General features: G+C 42.2%; 1 protein-coding gene across 2 annotated transcripts in view; it reads left to right on the top strand.

Annotated features, from left to right (window-relative positions):
• The first annotated feature begins 1,171 nt into the window (after positions 1-1,171).
• Positions 1,172-18,668, top strand: part of IL1RL1 (interleukin 1 receptor like 1) — a 41,704-nt gene continuing 24,207 nt past the window's right edge. For both annotated transcript variants that reach the window (XM_074945184.1, XM_074945173.1), the window contains exons 1-2: positions 1,172-1,287; positions 15,216-15,286. In XM_074945184.1, coding sequence (XP_074801285.1) covers positions 15,223-15,286 — 64 coding nt within the window. In that variant the 5' untranslated portion in view covers positions 1,172-1,287; positions 15,216-15,222. The remainder of the gene's footprint in view (positions 1,288-15,215; positions 15,287-18,668) is intronic.

Genomic DNA, 18,668 nt, shown 5'->3' with positions numbered 1-18,668 from the left:
TTGGATTGTCTTGCTGCTTATGGAGAAGAGAAGGGGTAGAGCTGAACCCAGCCATGTACCACCTGGAATGCTCTCAGGCCTTTATGGAATTAGTTCAGAGGCTGCCTGGCAGAGCAGGGACCAACCAAGGCCTGTGCTGGCTGTGCTTGGGCCTGCATGGAACGGTTTCCTGATGGGAGGGAGGCAGGCAGAGATGAGTCCAGCAGACCACTGTTTTGGCTGCTCTTGGGGCTGCCTTTAGTCAGTCAGCGAGTGGCTTGACAAGTGACAGAGCCAGTGATCTGAGCTTATAAAGCCGTCACCGAAGGGTTGGCTGAAGCATTGTGGGATTGGATTAGGAGGACTAATTGTTCATTTGTAGTTGTTACACCAGCACTTAACTGCCTGTAGTAGCCGTGCAATGATGCAGAGTGCCATGGTGGACAGTGCAATGGGTAGCCTTGTCCAGAGCAAGAGTAACAATGCCAGCAGTGGTGGTAACAGGTGTATTGATGGCAGTGTACATATGGTGTGTTACTTCCACACTGGGGCTTTGCAGCAGTGGTTGCAATGTCAAAGCTTTCTGGTGTATACACGTCCTGTATTGTTGGATTGTTTCTTTGGTAGTGAGAAAAAGTACAGCATAATTCCTGAAGAAGTCCTTTAAAGGGGCTACCTCATGGCTGCTTCCCTCACTAAAAAGCTGCTCCTGCTACTCCAGCTCTTCCTCTGGTCATTTCTTTGACCTTGCTGCCTGGCCAGCCTTTCTCAAGTTCCTCTTCTGTGCTCCCTCTACCCTCTTTCAGTTCATGTTTTTGGTCCTTAGTGTTCTTTATCTGTCACTTATTTTTGGTTGTTAATCAAAGTGAATCATACAATGCCTTTTATTGACCAAGTGCAGCTCTGTCCTTTTCTGCCAGATGTTTGTGGGGAAGGGTGCACTGGAATTAGCCAGCAGGCTTATTACATTATAATCCAAAGGCTCTAAAAAGTTAATTTAAGTGTTGCACATAGTGATTAATAATGAATGCAGTGTTGTTTAAGAAGTATATTTATTTCTAGTTAGCAGAGACCACATCTGATAGGCACTGGTTACCAAAACAATTTCTGTGTCTACTACGTGATAAACCCTATGCAGTGGGAGGTGCCTTGAAATGAGGTTACATATCTTGTTCCTACAGGCATGAATTGCAGAAGCAAGTTTATAAAGTTTCCACTAATCTCTGGCATGTGCTGTAATAGAGGAATCAAGTGGAGGACAAGACACACAGACTCAGTTGATTCTCTCCATTCTGAATTGTCCAACTGGTAGGTTCAATTTCTATATTATAATTTAAATGTAATTTCGGGTGTGAGATGGAGAGTCAAAATAAAGAGCACACAAAAAATAATTCATGTAGGAAACTGAACATTCTGTGGGATCCATTCCTTTGGCATGAATAATTGTATAATCTCATTTACAAGATTCTTTATTTGTGATGTAAACAATGTTGAGTAAAAGAAAAGTGAGGGACTCCAAGTTTGTGTAGAATACAGGTAACTTTGGAACTAAAATGAATGACCTCCCTTGAAAGGAGGTTCAGTTTGAAACTAACATTTTTCCTTCAGTTTCCTGAGCTGAACATTTGTTTACAATTCAAAGATATGAAAGATGCTTCTTGTGTGCAAATGGTTTTTGCAGCACTGTATTTTCCATGTTGATATACCTGCCTGTTTCAAAACACTGCATTACTACACTATGTACGGCAATATGTATGGCACAATAATTAAAAACTGTTATATTTTAATGTTGGGCTTGCTGAACTATACAGTTACAGTTTTGACTAATGTGGAAGGTACTGATTCCCTTGAGAGCTATTCCTGGCACTAAGTCCAATGCTATGCTCATTATTTTAAAGCATCATTTGCTGTCAGAGTGAAAGCATTGTGTATTGCTAAAGGTGTGAAAATAACACCTGAAAGATGAATGGGTGCTCATTATGAAGGCTTCTAAGATTTCTTCACGTTATGGGTATCAGCTGGCATTTTATATCAAAGTCATAAAACATTGTGAATGAGTAAATTACTATAGTATTAATTGTCAGTTTTTGCTAGTATGAAGTGTATGCATGTTATGTTTAGTCATATTTGTAAACAATATTATAAATAATATCCATTATGTATTGCCAATATGCAAGTTTGGAAAACAGCTGATAATTGTGTTTGTTAACACAACTGTATTTGGGGGAGGAAAATTACTTTGGTAGACAACTACTCTTTATAATATAATAACTAGACCCTGAGCACTCTCACTGCCTTTGAAACCAAAGACAGCTGCTGCCACTTGGCACCTTACAGGGTCTGACATGTCTATTCAGAGAAATATGCAACATTGGAAGGCATTCCTGTGTGTTCAGACATTGGATATACAAAGTCTCCTTCACATGGGTAAAGGTTTGGAGAACTGAGCCCATAAAGGTATATCTCTTCCCTCAGACCACGGAACTTATTATCAGGGTCGAAGGAAAGTTGCAGTAAAGCTGTTGGAGAATTACAGGAAAAGCTATTTTATCTAGAAAATTGACATTTTTGGCAGGATATTATGGAAATAAATCTACTGAGTAAGTGGTTTTCCAGGAAACTGTTAGGTAGTTTTTGCTTTAAACATATTGTACGTTCCAAATATATCTGCAAAAGTTGGGGGCGGGGGATCATATTCCCCTGTAAATATACAATACTGTCACATAGCCTGAATCCTACATCACACTATTTTAAGAGATTCCACAAATGTTTGAGGGTCCAAAGTCAGGCTGCCCCTGTCCCTCAGCCAAGATACAGGAGTCATTTGCCCATTCTTGCCATTCTGGAACCATGGGCCTGTCTTCTCGCACCTTGTATTTTGTGCAAACACTTGTGCCCAGTGGATGTAACAGGTTACTAAATGAAAATGGTAGCATTTTACATCTGCTTTGTTCTCACACTTTGCATGATTGTAAATTATAGCACAAGGTATAAGGTATTGGAGAACCAGGTCCATATTGCCAGGTCCATCAGTGTGTCTAAACAGTGCTAATCTCTGATCCAGCTTTTGTTGAGGTCATTTGTAGATTTGCCATTGACTTCAATGGAAAATGGAAGCAGAATCAAGTTTTGTTTTTTTGAATTCCTGAAAAAAGTGTGTTTGAAAAACATACTTCTCTAATTATAGCTCAACATGTGCTGTACATGAATCAAGATCCTGCTGAAAACTGATGCCAAGGCACATACAAGGAGTTTTAGGAATGTAGTGATACGGTGCAGTGAAGAAGCAACACAGTGGCTAAAATTATTTGGGGAGAATTTACCCTTGCAATGCGACTATTTTGCACCCACTCTGCTGGTGCAAATTGATCACAAACCCAAAAGCCTCTCCAGGAAATACCCTTGGAACAAGGGGCCTCCTTTGCAATCTAGTTGTCACATCTGGTTCCAGGTGACCCCTGACGCTGGTGATATGCCAGTTCCAAGTCCTGGCCAGTGCACAAATTAGGGCATCTGCGAGTTGTGCCTTCGCTCCCCTCTCAGTCCTGTTGACTCTGGCTTGGTTATCTTTTGTTTGGATAATGTTGGCATTCAAGTCGTGTTCCACTAGTGTGAAGTGGGCTTTGAAGTTAAACTCTTAATGTGAACCAGGAAGTGCAGCAAGCCTATGGACTTGTCTGCACTACGGAGTCTTTGCCAGGATAGTAATGTCAGCAAAGCACACTAGTGTAGATGCAGTATATGCTGGCAAAAGAAGATCTTTTGCTGTCAGAGCTTCACCACCTGCCCAGATGATATTAGCGATGCTTACAAAGCACTATTCTATCAGTATAACTGCATCTCCACCAGGAGTTTTGCTGGTATAGCCGTATTGGCTGGGGTGAGTGATTTTTTTTCACACTCCTACCCAACATAGTTATGGCAGCAAAGCTTTGAAGTGTAGACCAAGTCCTAGTTAACCCTTTTCTGGTACAGCATTATGTGTCCCGAGACAGAATTTTTGCAAGGCAAATATTCCTTAATTTATATAAAAGAAAGCTTAGAGTTTTTTAGTAAATGGCCTATGCTACCTCTCAAAAATTGAGAGTTGTGAGTGCTCATGATTTTCCATTAAGCTTCAAACCCTACCTTCTACCTATGGCATATCAACCTCTTGTTGCTTGCTTGTGCGCGCGCACACACACACACACACATATATCACCATCTTGTCACACACATATCACCCTCTTGTCACTCTCTCTCTCACACACACACACATACTCTCTCTCTCTCTCCGAAATTGGAAAGAGAGTTTGAGTTTGGACAATTTCTTAATCCAGGTAATATGTGCAGTTCTTAGAAAGCAGATTGCTACCTTTATTTTTTGTCATGTTGCTTAACAAAATAGCTCTAAAATAAGTAGTAAAACAATTGTCATTTTCACTGGGATATATGCGTTACGGACACAGAACCAAGAGTTTCACAAAAACTCACTTGGAAGAAAACATTTCCGGATTTGGAGGAGAAGGAAAGTTGTTCTGAACTGCTTCATGCTTATATAGTTTCCACTATTCTTGATAACCTTCCATTTCATTACTGGACCAGAGGGGGTTTTTTTCACCTATGTGACTCTTAGTCTCTCTCAAATGATGAACAAATAGGTCCAGATTTTTAAAACTATTTAGGTGCTACTGTGCTCAATGTCACAAACCTAACTCATTTGTAAAAGGGATTTAGGCACTCAGTAGTCTATGACATGCCCTTTTGAAAGTGAGATTTAGTCTCCTAAATCAGTTAGGCATTGCAACAATGAGTGCAGCAATGGCTAAATAGCTTTAAAAATCTGGGCTATAATGACTAATGGGTATAATATTTGTCTCTCTTCTTTCCCTGGAGAATATGGGGCTACGTTTCCCTATTTAGGAAGAACCCACAAATAGCAACAGTTTAAAATTACTACCAAACTGGACCTCAGTTGTGGAATGAAGTCAATGGCACTACTTACATGCATAAGTGTTTGCAGGATCAGGGCCCCCAGTTGGATTCAGACTTGAGGTAACCTAGAGGTGGAAAGCTCTACATTCCCGTACCAATCCCCTGAATTAACCAGCTGCCAAACTGAGGCCTTTAAAAACAAGATTTAAAACAAACAAACAAAATATGAGGAACAAAGAGATGTGTTTTGATATTTATTGTGTAGAAAAAGCAGATTTTGAAAAATCTATGAAATTTGCCTAAAATTGCCTGAGAAGAGATTGCTTTCCTCTTTTGAATCTAATTAAAATTGTCTGAAAATGTTCAGCTAATGATCTAAATCAGTGGTTTTCAACCTGTGGTCCGCTGACTCCCAGGGGTCCACAGATGTGACTCTATAAGACGAGGCTGACCAAAACTGTGAATGTGTAAGACAGGCTGTGAGAGCTTGCTAAGAAGCATGACCTTCATACCAGACCCCAACACCAGGCTGACAAAGGAAATAGTGAAGCAGAACAAAAGTGCATCTAAGATAAAACGTGCATTTGAAGCTAATGACCAGGGGTCAAATCCTGTGGCCCTTAGTTGGTTTTCACTCTGTCCTTTCTCAGCTTTCAGTGGAAGTTTGCCAGTGAAAAAGGACTGTGTGAAAAGTGGGTAAGGACTTCCAGACTTGGCCTCTGGAAAAGACATCGGAGTTACCAGCCATGAGTGAATTATACAGTGTTAAGGTCAGATAAAGTGCTTTATCGGCTTGTTATGTACAAGCACCGATAAATGTGTAATTAAAACCAAAATTGACACTTGGAGCTACACTTGCCCTATTGTCAGAGAGAGCACTGAGGCTGAAAGGAGGCAGGATGCTTCAGTGAATAGGCCAAGGGACTGGGAGTCAGGACACTTGGGTTCTGAGCCCAGGTACATTCTACCTTGGGCAAGACACCTCACTATTCTTTGCCTTAGTTTCTCCATCTGTAAAATGGGGCTAGTTGAACTTTTTTTGTAAAGCATTTTGAGATCTATAGATTATGGAAAAACAAAGTGTTATTATCAATAAAAGGTTCTCTCAAGTGGCCTGAAAGCCAGCACAAAATGCCAGATTATGTTTTCAGATACAACCACATAACTAGGGGGTGGCAACAGTATAGATTTCAGTACAGTCACTCCAGATGCACACTGGTGTCCCACAGCAGAACGTGACCCAGTGTGTACTTCAAGCAAAATTGGAAGTTTAGGGGGAAATTTCAGGTAAACAAAAGCAACGTGTGTTAAGGAAAACTTATGTTATACATAAAAGAGGCTGAGGTTTTAGCCCCACTTCACAGCTTGATAAATGCCATGCAGGCTGAACCACAACAGAAATCATTAATAGGAGGATCAGTCTTATTCATCGTTACCTCAAAAGCATCAAAGATATGCGCTAGTCACAGTCTGTGGTGGAAGCTGTGGAAATCTTAGATATTGCCTAGGATTAAATCAATGGAGTGATTAGGAATTTCCAGTCTTATAACAGGATGTGTTGGGCAACCTGCCTATAATAAAAAAAGGGCTGTATGAATGTTCGGAGGAACAACTGAAGACATATGTAGTCACCATGGTTCTTTCAGCATTTTGCTTGGCTGCCAGCCACTAAGCATGAGATTTGGAAGAGGAACACACAAAAAGGGTGTTAGATCTCCTCCTACTGCCTTACGATGAACCATGAAACGTGAACTGCAATTTGTAGAGGGAGATTGAATGAGGACTCAAGTGAGAGCTCTGAGTGGCTGTGCAATTCCATCCAAGTCAGCCTGCATCTGGAGTTCAGCCTATCTCTCCACCCGAAAGCCAGTGATCGGATGGATGCTTTTAGGGACTGGGGAAGATTGAATTGATGGGGCTGACGTAAAGTGTGAGATTGTGGAATTCTTTGATGGATGAAGTAAGATTGAATTTGGGGAGGCAAGGGGAAGAAATAGAAAGTTATTGGAGAAGTGGGTGATGAAAACATTTGGGGGAGGAATGAGAGTGAGATCCTGGCTCACTAAGACACCTCTGGAGAGAAAGTAGGAGTTTTTTGCTGATTGATTTGTTTGTCTTTGGAATGCACCAGATTGCACTAAATGGGAAGCATTTACCCTGCCAGGGCTTTATCCTTCCCCTCTGCTACTTCAACCTGATTTTCCTTCTTCCTCACTTACATCTGCAAATTACTCACTATTATGTGATGTGGTCAAATGGTTGCTCAGGTACTTTGTAGATACTTGCCGGTTTGGCCCTGGCTACTCCAATGCAATAAAAATAAACAATCCCCTCTTTTCAATGGAGGACTTCTATTGAATCCCGGTTGAAGCTGAAGGTGATAGAAATACTTCACTGGAAACAATGAAGCCAGGTCTATTGGATCTGAACAATCAGCATGCTATAGAAATATCATAGAGCTTGGGGTCTAGACTGATCAATAGGTTAATGCACTAGCCCTTAACCTGTGGAGGTCACATTATTTAAATCTCACTTAAGTGACAGCTATAAATAGGTTAAGTCGTGGCCTCTTAATTTCGGGTGGACATTTGTCTGTATAACAAAACCATCATATAGTTTGGCATAATTGGCAATCCCTACTCAGGAGAGTCAGAACTGGAGTAGTAGAGGAATATAGGTGCATTAGCATAGCTGTGTGTGGAAATTTGTAGCACACCTACTTACAGTAAGCACGGCTCTAGCCACTGTGTCTAAAATATGTCTAAAATTTCCAAAGGGGTGTGCACCTACATTTGAAGTTTTTTAGGGGTCCATAAATGAAAAAAGTTGAAAACCACTAATCTAAATGGTCTCTAAAAATTTCCCACAAATTATTTGCTTTTATTACTGCGTGATGGCAGTGACGCTATAAAATTGAGACTGAGATGGCACTTTAGTTCTAAAATCTGATATTTTCTGTCGCTTCTGAATCTCCCTAAAAAGTATTGTATAAATGGACAGGTTTCAGAGTAACAGCCGTGTTAGTCTGTATTCGCAAAAAGAAAAGGAGGACTTGTGGCACCTTAGAGACTAACCAATTTATCTGAGCATAAGCTTTCGTGAGCTACAGCTTACTTGAGCTGTAGCTCACGAAAGCTTATGCTCAAATAAATTGGTTAGTCTCTAAGGTGCCACAAGTACTCCTTTTCTTTTTTGTATAAATGGAAACTCTCATATTTGCTCTAATTTCAGAAGTGATTTTTGTTATCACATTTAAAAAGTCTGAGAAAAATCCCCTGGCTGCTATTGAGCTTACTATATTTGGAAGAAGGGGAAAAAAAGTCTAGCTAGATAGCTAAATATAAAAATGGTGCTTTTCAATCTGCTCTGAAAACTCAAAACCAACTTTTTTTTACACTTCAGGCTTGGTATGTGCATAGCACTAGATGAAGAAAAAATGCAGTAGCTTAGTTTGAAAATATTTGACGCTGTCAAGGCTGATTCCCCACTCTGGCACTTTGAGTGCAGAAGGTAGGGGGCCCGCAAGGACTCTAAAAATTAATACTTGCCACTTCAGGCTTATGTTAAACTCCCAAGGTTACAGCTTTTCTCTGACCTTTGACAGGGTCCCTCACCAAAGGCTCTTACGTAAATTAAGTTGTCATGGAATAAGAGGGAAGATCCTTTCATGGATTGAGAACTGGTTAAAAGACAGGGAACAAAGTGTAGGAATAAATGGTAAATTTTCAGAATGGAAAGGGGTAACTAGTGGTGTTCCCCAAGGGTCAGTCCTAGGACCAATCCTATTCAACTTATTCATAAATGATTTGGAGAAAGAGGTAAACAGTGAGGTGGCAAAGTTTGCAGATGATACTAAACTGCTCAAGATAGTTAAGACCAAAGCAGACTGTGAAGAACTTCAAAAAGATCTCACAAAACTAGGTGATTGGGCAACAAAATGGCAAATGAAATTTAATGTGGATAAATGTAAAGTAATGCGCATTGGAAAAAAATAACCCCAACTATACATACAATATGATGGGGGCTAATTCAGCTACAACTAATCAGGAGAAAGATCTTGGAGTCATCGTGAATAGTTCTCTGAAGACATCCACGCAGTGTGCAGCAGCAGTCAGAAAAGCAAATGGGATGTTAGGAATCATTAAAAAAGGGATAGAGAATAAGATGGAGAATATTGTATTGCCCTTATATAAATTCATGGTATGCCCACATCTTGAATACTGTGTACAGATGTGGTCCCCTCATCTCAAAAAAGATATACTGGCATTAGAAAAGGTTCAGAAAAGGGCAACTAAAATGATTAGGGGTTTGGAACAGGTCCCATATGAGGAATGATTAAAGAGGCTAGGACTTTTTAGCTTGGAAAAGAGGAGACTAAGGGGTGATATGATAGAGGTATATAAAATCATGAGTGGTGTGGAGAAAGTGAATAAGGAAAAGTTATTTACTTGTTCCCATAATATAAGAACTAGGGGCCACCAAATGAAATTAATGGGCAGCAGGTTTAAAGCAAATAAAAGGAAGTTCTTCTTCACACAGCGCACAGTCAACCTGTGGAACTCCTTGCCTGAGGAGGTTGTGAAGGCTAGGACTATAACAGGGTTTAAAAGAGAACTGGATAAATTCATGGAGGTTAAGTCCATTAATGGCTATTAGCCAGGATGGGTAAGAATGGTGTCCCTAGCCTCTGTTTGTCAGAAGGTGGAGATGGATGGCAGGAGAGATCACTAGATCATTACCTGTTAGGTTCACTCCCTCTGGGGCACCTGGCATTGGCCACTGTCGGTAGACAGGATACTGGGCTGGATGGACCTTTGGTCTGACCCAGTATGGCCATTCTTATGGATTTTATAGCTACTGGCTGGCTGGGTGTCCATAAAAGGGAGCTCCTCTTCCCCCGCCCCTGCTTCATTTATCACAGACGCTTAAATAAAAGGCTCAGGGCCGGCCCAGAACATTTTGGCACCTGAGGTGGGGAGCTCAAATGATGCCCCCTACACTTGGGCCAAAACTTTGAAAGGTCTCAATTCTGCCTTATTCCTGTTCTACTCCTCTCATGGTACTGCTCTGCTACCTACCCCAATAAAGGAGAACTAACAACTTAAAATGCCTTGTTCAAAAATTTTAAGTAACACTTAACTTTTAGATGCCTGAACAGCAAATGTAAATTTTCTTGTCTGCATAGTAAACACTGGCATTTTTATCTGTTTGAATAATCAAAGTGCTGCTTTCCGTGCCTTCTTGGCTGCAAAGATTTGAACTGCTTCCTGAAGGTCCACTGTCTGGGCCAGCTCATGCTCTATTGAGATGGTTGCAAGGCCGACCAGCCTCTCCTGTGTCATTGTGGAGCGTAGATGTGTTTTTATTAACTTCAGCTTGGAGAAACTGTGTTCTCCACTGGCAACTGTTACAGGAAGTGTTAGAAGTATGCGCAGAGAATCCCAGATGTTCCCAGATGTTGCTTTAAAATTTGCCATCGATGAGATGATGCAGAGAAAAAATACATAGATGCTTTGAATTACATTAAGTAATTCAGCAGCCTCACTAGAAACTGATGCTGCATCACTGACCACCAAGTTCAATGAATGAGAACTGCATGGGAGAAAAAAAGCTCGAGGGTTTAACTCTCGGATCCATGTCTGCACTCCTCTGTTCTTTCCTCTCATGTTGGCACCATTATCATAGCCCTGACCTCTCATGTCAGCTACCGCAATTCCTGTATCTTCCAGCTTTTTAAGAAGCACATTTGTCATACTAGCTCCTGTAGTATCATCAATGTCAATAAATTCTAGAAAATGCTCTCTGACCGTCACCATTGCAGGGACGTTTTCACTCGGTTCTGTTGTTGTTACAAAAGGCACCATTAAAGTCATGTGTTCCGTATGGCTGAAGTCAGGTGTGCAGTCCAGAATAACAGAGTAATATCTTGCTGACTTCAGATCTGCCACAATCTTCTGTTTGACTTTTGTTGCCAGTAACAGCATGATCTCATTTTGAATTGTTTTTCCAAGGTAGTGGTGTGTGTCCATTTCTTGGGTGGTGACTCTTCTTAGATACTCCTGGAGTACAGCATCAAACTCAGCCATCAGCTCCACAATTTTAAGGAAGTTTCCATTGTTTGGCACATGCAGCTGATCTGAAGAGCCACGCAGTGCTAGAATCATAGAATCATAGAATCATAGAATATCAGGGTTGGAAGGGACCCCAGAAGGTCATCTAGTCCAACCCCCTGCTCGAAGCAGGACCAATTCCCAGTTAAATCATCCCAGCCAGGGCTTTGTCAAGCCTGACCTTAAAAACCTCTAAGGAAGGAGATTCTACCACCTCCCTAGGTAACGCATTCCAGTGTTTCACCACCCTCTTAGTGAAAAAGTTTTTCCTAATATCCAATCTAAACCTCCCCCATTGCAACTTGAGACCATTACTCCTCGTTCTGTCATCTGCTACCATTGAGAACAGTCTAGAGCCATCCTCTTTGGAACCCCCTTTCAGGTAGTTGAAAGCAGCTATCAAATCCCCCCTCATTCTTCTCTTCTGCAGACTAAACAATCCCAGCTCCCTCAGCCTCTCTTCATAAGTCATGTGCTCTAGACCCCTAATCATTTTTGTTGCCCTTCGCTGGACTCTCTCCAATTTATCCACATCCTTCTTGTAGTGTGGGGCCCAAAACTGGACACAGTACTCCAGATGAGGCCTCACCAGTGTCGAATAGAGGGGAACGATCACATCCCTCGATCTGCTCGCTATGCCCCTACTTATACATCCCAAAATGCCATTGGCCTTCTTGGCAACAAGGGCACACTGTTGACTCATATCCAGCTTCTCGTCCACTGTCACCCCTAGGTCCTTTTCCGCAGAACTGCTGCCTAGCCATTCGGTCCCTAGTCTGTAGCGGTGCATTGGATTCTTCCATCCTAAGTGCAGGACCCTGCACTTATCCTTATTGAACCTCATCAGATTTCTTTTGGCCCAATCCTCCAATTTGTCTAGGTCCTTCTGTATCCTATCCCTCCCCTCCAGTGTATCTACCACTCCTCCCAGTTTAGTATCATCTGCAAATTTGCTGAGAGTGCAATCCACACCATCCTCCAGATCATTTAGGTTTTGGGTAGCAAGCATTCTCACAATGGCAATGAGCCTTTTCCGAACATTTTGCCAGTAAAGAGACTCTGATGCAATCTTCTCTTGATGCTGACCATCTATGGTGGCCTTTAACCTTAATCTCATCTCAAGCTCTTTCCAGCTATGGAATGCTCTCTGGTGATTTGCTGCCTTCTCATGGCATGCCAGATTTCTAGCCAGATTTTTCCAGTCCTTTTGTTCCTGTAGAACCAATGTGGCTAGAACATTAGACTGGAAGAGTTTGCAACAAAAACAGTATGCAGCATTCTGGGTTTTTGAGTACATAAGCCATGGCCTCTCCACTTTGTCACCATTGGGGATTTCATGCCAGTAATGTGTTGGATGAAAATGTCTATTTTCATTGTCTTTGGGGAACATGAATTTTTTCACTTGCTGTGGCCCATGCAGTACAAGGAAGTCCCTCAGGCTACTGCTCAAGTTGGTCCAGAGTCCTGGATCATCTAGACTTAAGGAACTAAACTCAGGAGCAGCTGTTTCTTGCGCCTCCACCACACTCTTCTCTGATCTACACTTTTCTTCAGGAATGTGCACGGTTACATTCATCTGAGATGGAGAGATGGATGCTGCGGTAGCCGCCAGGTCACCTGCACCCTGACTAACTGGAAGATCAGGCATCTCCTCACCACTCACATCCTCACTGGGGCTGGAAGGCTCACTGTGAACATTTGTGTCTATGTATCTCAGGAGAGCTCCTTCCTGCTTAGATAGAAAAGCTTCCTTTGCTTTCTTTCTTTTTCTGAATGCTGCCCCAGAGCGGTGTTTTCTTCTTTCACTCATGACTGCTGATCTGTTCCAGCTATAGTGGCTCTCAACACCAGGGCCGGCTCCAGGCACCAACAAGCCAAGGAGGTGCTTGGGGTGGCAAATGTAAAGGGGCGGCAGGATGTTGGGCTCTGGTGCGGCAATCCGCCCTTGGCGGCGGCAGGAATTTGGCTGCCGCTCCGTTACAGCGTGTTTCGCGCTCGGCAGCAATTTGACGGCCACACCATCGCTCCGCCTCCGTGTTCAGTGGCAAGGTGGTTTTGTTTTTTCTTCCCCGCTTGGGGTGGCAAAAACGCTGGAGCCGGCCCTGCTCAACACTCAATTGAAGGGGACAAATAAGCAGGCTGGTAGCAGGGCCTGAGTGAGGGACGATATCAGCATCTTAAGGGCCTAACTGGCTCCTACTACTTCAGTTGACTGCCTGTTCTCCTCAAGTGGGTTCAGGGAAGCAGCAGGAAACAGGAAGCTCCCTGAGAAGCTGGTGTAAATCAATCCAGGCTCCTGGGGGTGCTAGAGAGGTACATAAGAGGTTCCTCCTCCTCTCCCTCTCTCCCTGCAGCTCCTGCTGCTTTCTGTTATTCCCTCTCACCTTTTCTCCTGCCTGCCTGTTCTGTCTCTTGTGCCCTCCTTCCTCCAGCACAGCACTCCACCATCTCTGTGCATCTAGAGCAGAGAGAATACATATGCACCAGCAGCAGACACAATTTTCTACGCTCTGGATCCTAGTGGCGTCCCCCAGCAGTCTGGCACCTGAGGCGGCCGCCTCAGTTCGCCGCATGGTAGTAAAGACAGTGTACTTAACACGTGCAGTATGTTACTTACCTCTTTTCCAATATCGTTCATGCTTTCTTTATTTCCAAGCTAAGTTGTTGTAATTCACTCCGAATTAGGGTTCTCTTGAAAACTGATCTGCAACAGATGCAAGATGTGGCTTCCCAATTATATTATGACATAACTTGAAGTTGTTGTGACATGTCATATTATGCGGTACTATTACTGGATATGTGACAAAAAATGGTAAAATAAAAATAAAATACAAGGTAAATGTTGAAAGCAAAATTTTATTTTGAAATGAAGTTTTTAAATTTTCCAAAACAGAGGGTTTTTTTGGCATATCCGTTTTGTAGGAAATTTCAAAAATCTCAAATGAAATGTCAAATTTTCTTACAAAACAGAAATGCCGAATACGGTAAACTGTTACGGCTGCTTAGTTTAGCTGGATTGTACTTATTCTGTCTTCTGAGATGTTGTCTGGATTCTTCTTCCTAGTGTATGTGCAATGTGCCTCAGGTGGCACGTGACCAGGATTCATCACTGAATTTGGTCCACTGGTTGGATCATCAGCTTCCCTGCACCAGGCCAGGCACTGATGGGGAGTGCGACATAAATGCTGATCCATGCCCTCCGTGTGTGGACTGAGCTAGGGAAAGGCTATATTTGCAAATCTCCACAAACGAATACCAATTACACCATTTTTTCCCTAATAAAGTATTTTGCTGGGGAAGTGCTGAGCCATGCTGCTCAGTGTGAATTCTAGCAGGCATTGTGAAGTCTCCGGAACTTTCTGGTACTGTATGTAATGGGAGTATGTCTGCTGCTACACCCATTAAGAGGGTGCACTGTGCACTCCCTTCCTTGCACATCTGTTTGGGCCATGTCTTCACCTCCTCTTTGGCTTCCTTAATGTCATTAATGGCACGAATCCTGCACAGTTCTTGTGCTTAGGTGATTGCAAGAGTTGAGGCTGACACCACCCTGCATGAGGAACACAAGATTTGGAGGCTTCTTATGCCTTACCTGCTATTATGCATTTGTGCATGGGGTTGAGTGCAATCTTGGCCTTCATTAGAATACAGAGATATTTTTCATGCTTGGATAAGCCAAGAATTGTTCAACAGCTTTTGCTCAAACTTTTGGAACAAATTCACCTTTAGCAAAGACCAAGCTCGGGAAAAATCAGCAAAAATGAATAATTTTTTCATAAACATAAGAACGGCCATCCTGGGTCAGACCAAAGGTCCATCTAGCCCAGTATCCTGTCTTCTGACTGTGGCCAATGCCAGGTGCTTCAGAGGGAATGAACAGAACAAGCAATCACTGAGTGATCCATCCCCCATCATCCACTCCCAGCTTCTGGCAAAGAGAGGCTAGGAACACTGCTGTGAGCAACTAACACTGTAATGGCAGCGTCAACATAATCTAACTCTCGTATTAGTTTATGAGGCAAATGCTATAAATCATGCTGCAGAACTAGCATACTATACAGTCAGCAGCCCGTATGACTCAGTTTATCATCCCACTGTACTGTTATCTCTTAATCAATGTGCATCTTTATCTGTACTGCAGCGATAGTACTGTGGATGCAGTAAGAGAGCACTCTGCAAAATCCCACTCTTTCTTTTTATTTCTTGATTTAGAACCGTGATGGGCCTTCTGCACTTGATCCTGCTATCTACTTTCCTCTCAGTTTCCATGACATCAGAATCATGTAAGTCTCATGTTACAAATATGTGACTGTCTCTTCTACAGAAATAGCTTGAAAGTCCCCAAATAATGGACACTTTACTTAAAAGTAGCTGGCTTAGTTCAAGCCACCAAACACAGTTTAAAATTAGTCCCAGATAGTATTACCTAAGGTTATTAAAATACATCAACCACTGCCCGCCTCTGAGATATTAAACTAAGGGTCTTCACTAGCAACATTAAAGTGCTGCTTTAACATGGCTGTGTAGTCGCGGCACCAGCACTCCGAGAGAGCTCCTCCAGCGCTACAAAAAACCCACCCCCATAAGAAGAGTAGCTCCCAGCACTGGGAGTGCAGCTGTCTACACTGCCACTTTACAGTGCTAAAACTTGCAGCGCTCAGGGGGGTGTTTTTTCACGCCCCTGAGCGAGAAAGTTGCAGTGCTGTAAAATGGCAGTGTAGACAAGGCCTAAGCTTCCTTTGTCTGCTTCTGGCAGCTATGCAGGTGGAAGGTAAAGGTGCTTTATGAAAGGATAACTGGTATTCTAGGCCCCCATTCAACAAAATCACCTAAGCGCATGGTTACGTTTCACTGAAGTCAAGCATATGTTTAAGTGCTTTGCTATACCGGAGCCCTAGCTAACATTTCCTCTCTCATTAAAGGTGATTTTTAATGCACATTGCTGTGTGAGATGTTGGCTAAATGCAAACATGACTGCCAGGCTTTCGTAGGCTGGGCTCGCCACCCTTATTTATGTTAGTAGTCCCTTCTGCTTCAATGTGACCATGCAAGTAAGGGCTCCTGGATTGTCTCTTGTCATAAATATAAAGGGAAGGGTAAACCCCTTTAAAATCCCTCCTGGCCAGAGGAAATCTCCTCTCACCTGTAAAGGGTTAAGAAGCTAAAGGTAACCTCGCTGGCACCTGACCAAAATGACCAATGAGGAGACAAGATACTTTCAAAAGCTGGGAGGAGGGAGAGAAACAAAGGGTATGTGTGTCTGTCATATTCTGTCTTTGCCGGAGATAGACCAGGAATGAAGCCTTAGAACTTTTAGTAAGTAATCTAGCTAGGTACATGTTAGATTATGATTTCTTTAAATGGCTGAGAAAAGAATTGTGCTGAATAGAATAACTATTTCTGTCTATCTTTTTTGTAACTTAAGGTTTTTGCCTAGAGGGGTTCTCTATGTTTTGAATCTAATTACCCTGTAAGGTATCTACCATCCTGACTTTACAGGGGGGATTTTTTTTTATTTCTATTTACTTCTATTTCTATTAAAAGTCTTTTTTTGTAAGAAAACTGAATGCTTTTTCATTGTTCTCAGATCCAAGGGTTTGGGTCTGTAGTCACCTAGGCAAATTGGTGAGGCTTTTTACCAAACCTTGTCCAGGAAGTGGGGTGCAAGGTTTTGGGAAGTATTTTGGGGGGAAAGACGTGTCCAAACAGCTCTTCCCCAGTAACCAGTATTTGTTTGGTGGTGGTAGCGGCCAATCCAAGGACAAAAGGGTGGAATATTTTGTACCTTGGGGAAGTTTTGACCTAAGCTGGTAAAGATAAGCTTAGGAGGTTTTTCATGCAGGTCCCCACATCTGTACCCTAGAGTTCAGAGTGGGGGAGGAACCTTGACATCTCTACAGCCACCATCTACCAGTGTCATATTATTTAGACCTTACATATCTCTCCTATCTAACTCACTGAATTGCATGTTGATTCGGACAGTGTGAATATGAAAGCAGCTATATAAAACACATTTCCGATTATAGGTTTCCATATGTGTAGGTTTACATATCAATCCCAATTTACAAATGAATTCAATTTATTTAAAAGCTAAATTCTGCTTAAAGTTGCACCAAGATAAGCTGCCTTGACTTCAATGGGTTTAGATCAAGTCCCTAGTCTCCTTTATAACTAGGCTTGGCAGAATTTGATTTAAATTTTTTTTGACAGATATTTCAGTGTTCATTTTTAAGCATTTTTTCAATCTTTATCAATTTAAATTTTAACATTTGTGAGAAATTATGTGGGGGTCACATAATTGTTTAATGACAGCAGATGTTAAGCTTCAAAAAGTTAAAGCTTTTAACTGTTAAAATACAAATTTTCAACATCACATCTGAATGTATACAAAGTAAACATCTTTAAATCAAACTCTCAAGCAGCATTTTTCGTACTTTGTAAAATTCAATTGTTATTGATGGAAGTAGTTTTTGCTGGTTTGTGTGTATATGGTGAGATCAACATTCACTGATACTTACCAATAAAAAGCTAATCCTTCCAAACCTATTTATAACCTTTCTCCTACATTTATTCATGACCATTTTATGCCCAGTCTGAGCATTCAAATGTTGAAGTCTCCACTCTAGTTTGAAAATTGGGTGCAGTGTCTTTCCCCAATTTCCTGTCTCAATTTCTCCATTTGTTTTCCTTAACTTCTCATTTTATCCTGCTTCCCCAATTTCTCCTCTACTCACTCCCACTATTTCCCCCTCTTTTCACCTCTCCACCAGATTCTGGTATCCCCTCTCCTGTCCTTCTGGTTTCTTTTTCTTATTCTCCTACTTTCCTGGAACTTCCAGAACATTCTGCATTTTTGGCATGTATCCCTGATGGGGTGTGTATACAATCTTCCTTCCTCTACTGGTCCCTGTATAAACGTTTCCCTTTAAAACCTCCTGCCTATGTGGTATTTACAGGCACCTAGATGATAATACAGTAACTCCTCACTTAACGTTGTAGTTATGTTCCTGAAAAATGCGACTTCAAGTGAAAAGGTGTTAAGCGAATCCAATTTCCCCATAAGAATTAATGTAAACGGGGGAGGGGGGTTAGGTTCCAGGGAAATTTTTTTTTGCCAGACAAAAGGCAGTATATACATTTTAAACAATTTTTAACAAGCAATTTAATACAGGTATAAGTTTTAAACAATTTTAAAGAAACAATTTAATACTACAATCATCATTGCTGAGTATGAAGCAATGGGAGGTGCCCCCGCCTTACCCCACACAGGCACAGCCCACGGGCACTGCAGACAATGAGGCAGGCAAGGAGGCTGAAGGTGCCGTAGGCTAGGAGAAGCACGGTGCGCAGCAGCAACGGCAGCTTCCCCTACTGTGCAAGCACCAGGGGCGGGGGCTCAACCCTCACCCCCCCCACTCTACCCCTTCCCCCCAAGCCCCCACCCTTAACCCACCTCTTCTCCCCCCCACCTCCTTCCCCTTTACACCGTGTCCTTGCTCCTCTCCCCTCCCTCCCCTGCCTCCTGAACACCGCAAACCAGCTGATTGCCCCACAGGTTTAAGTCCCTGCTCTGAATCAGGCAGAGCAGGGATTTTAACCTGAAAACCAATATATTGCCACAAAAATTTTCAATTTCACTGAATTTTCCGATGAACAATTCCTGAC

Source organism: Natator depressus, chromosome 1 (assembly GCF_965152275.1).
Source record: "Natator depressus isolate rNatDep1 chromosome 1, rNatDep2.hap1, whole genome shotgun sequence".
In the NCBI taxonomy this organism is placed as follows: Eukaryota; Metazoa; Chordata; order Testudines; family Cheloniidae; genus Natator; species Natator depressus.
This window is presented reverse-complemented; position numbering and strand designations above follow the sequence as displayed.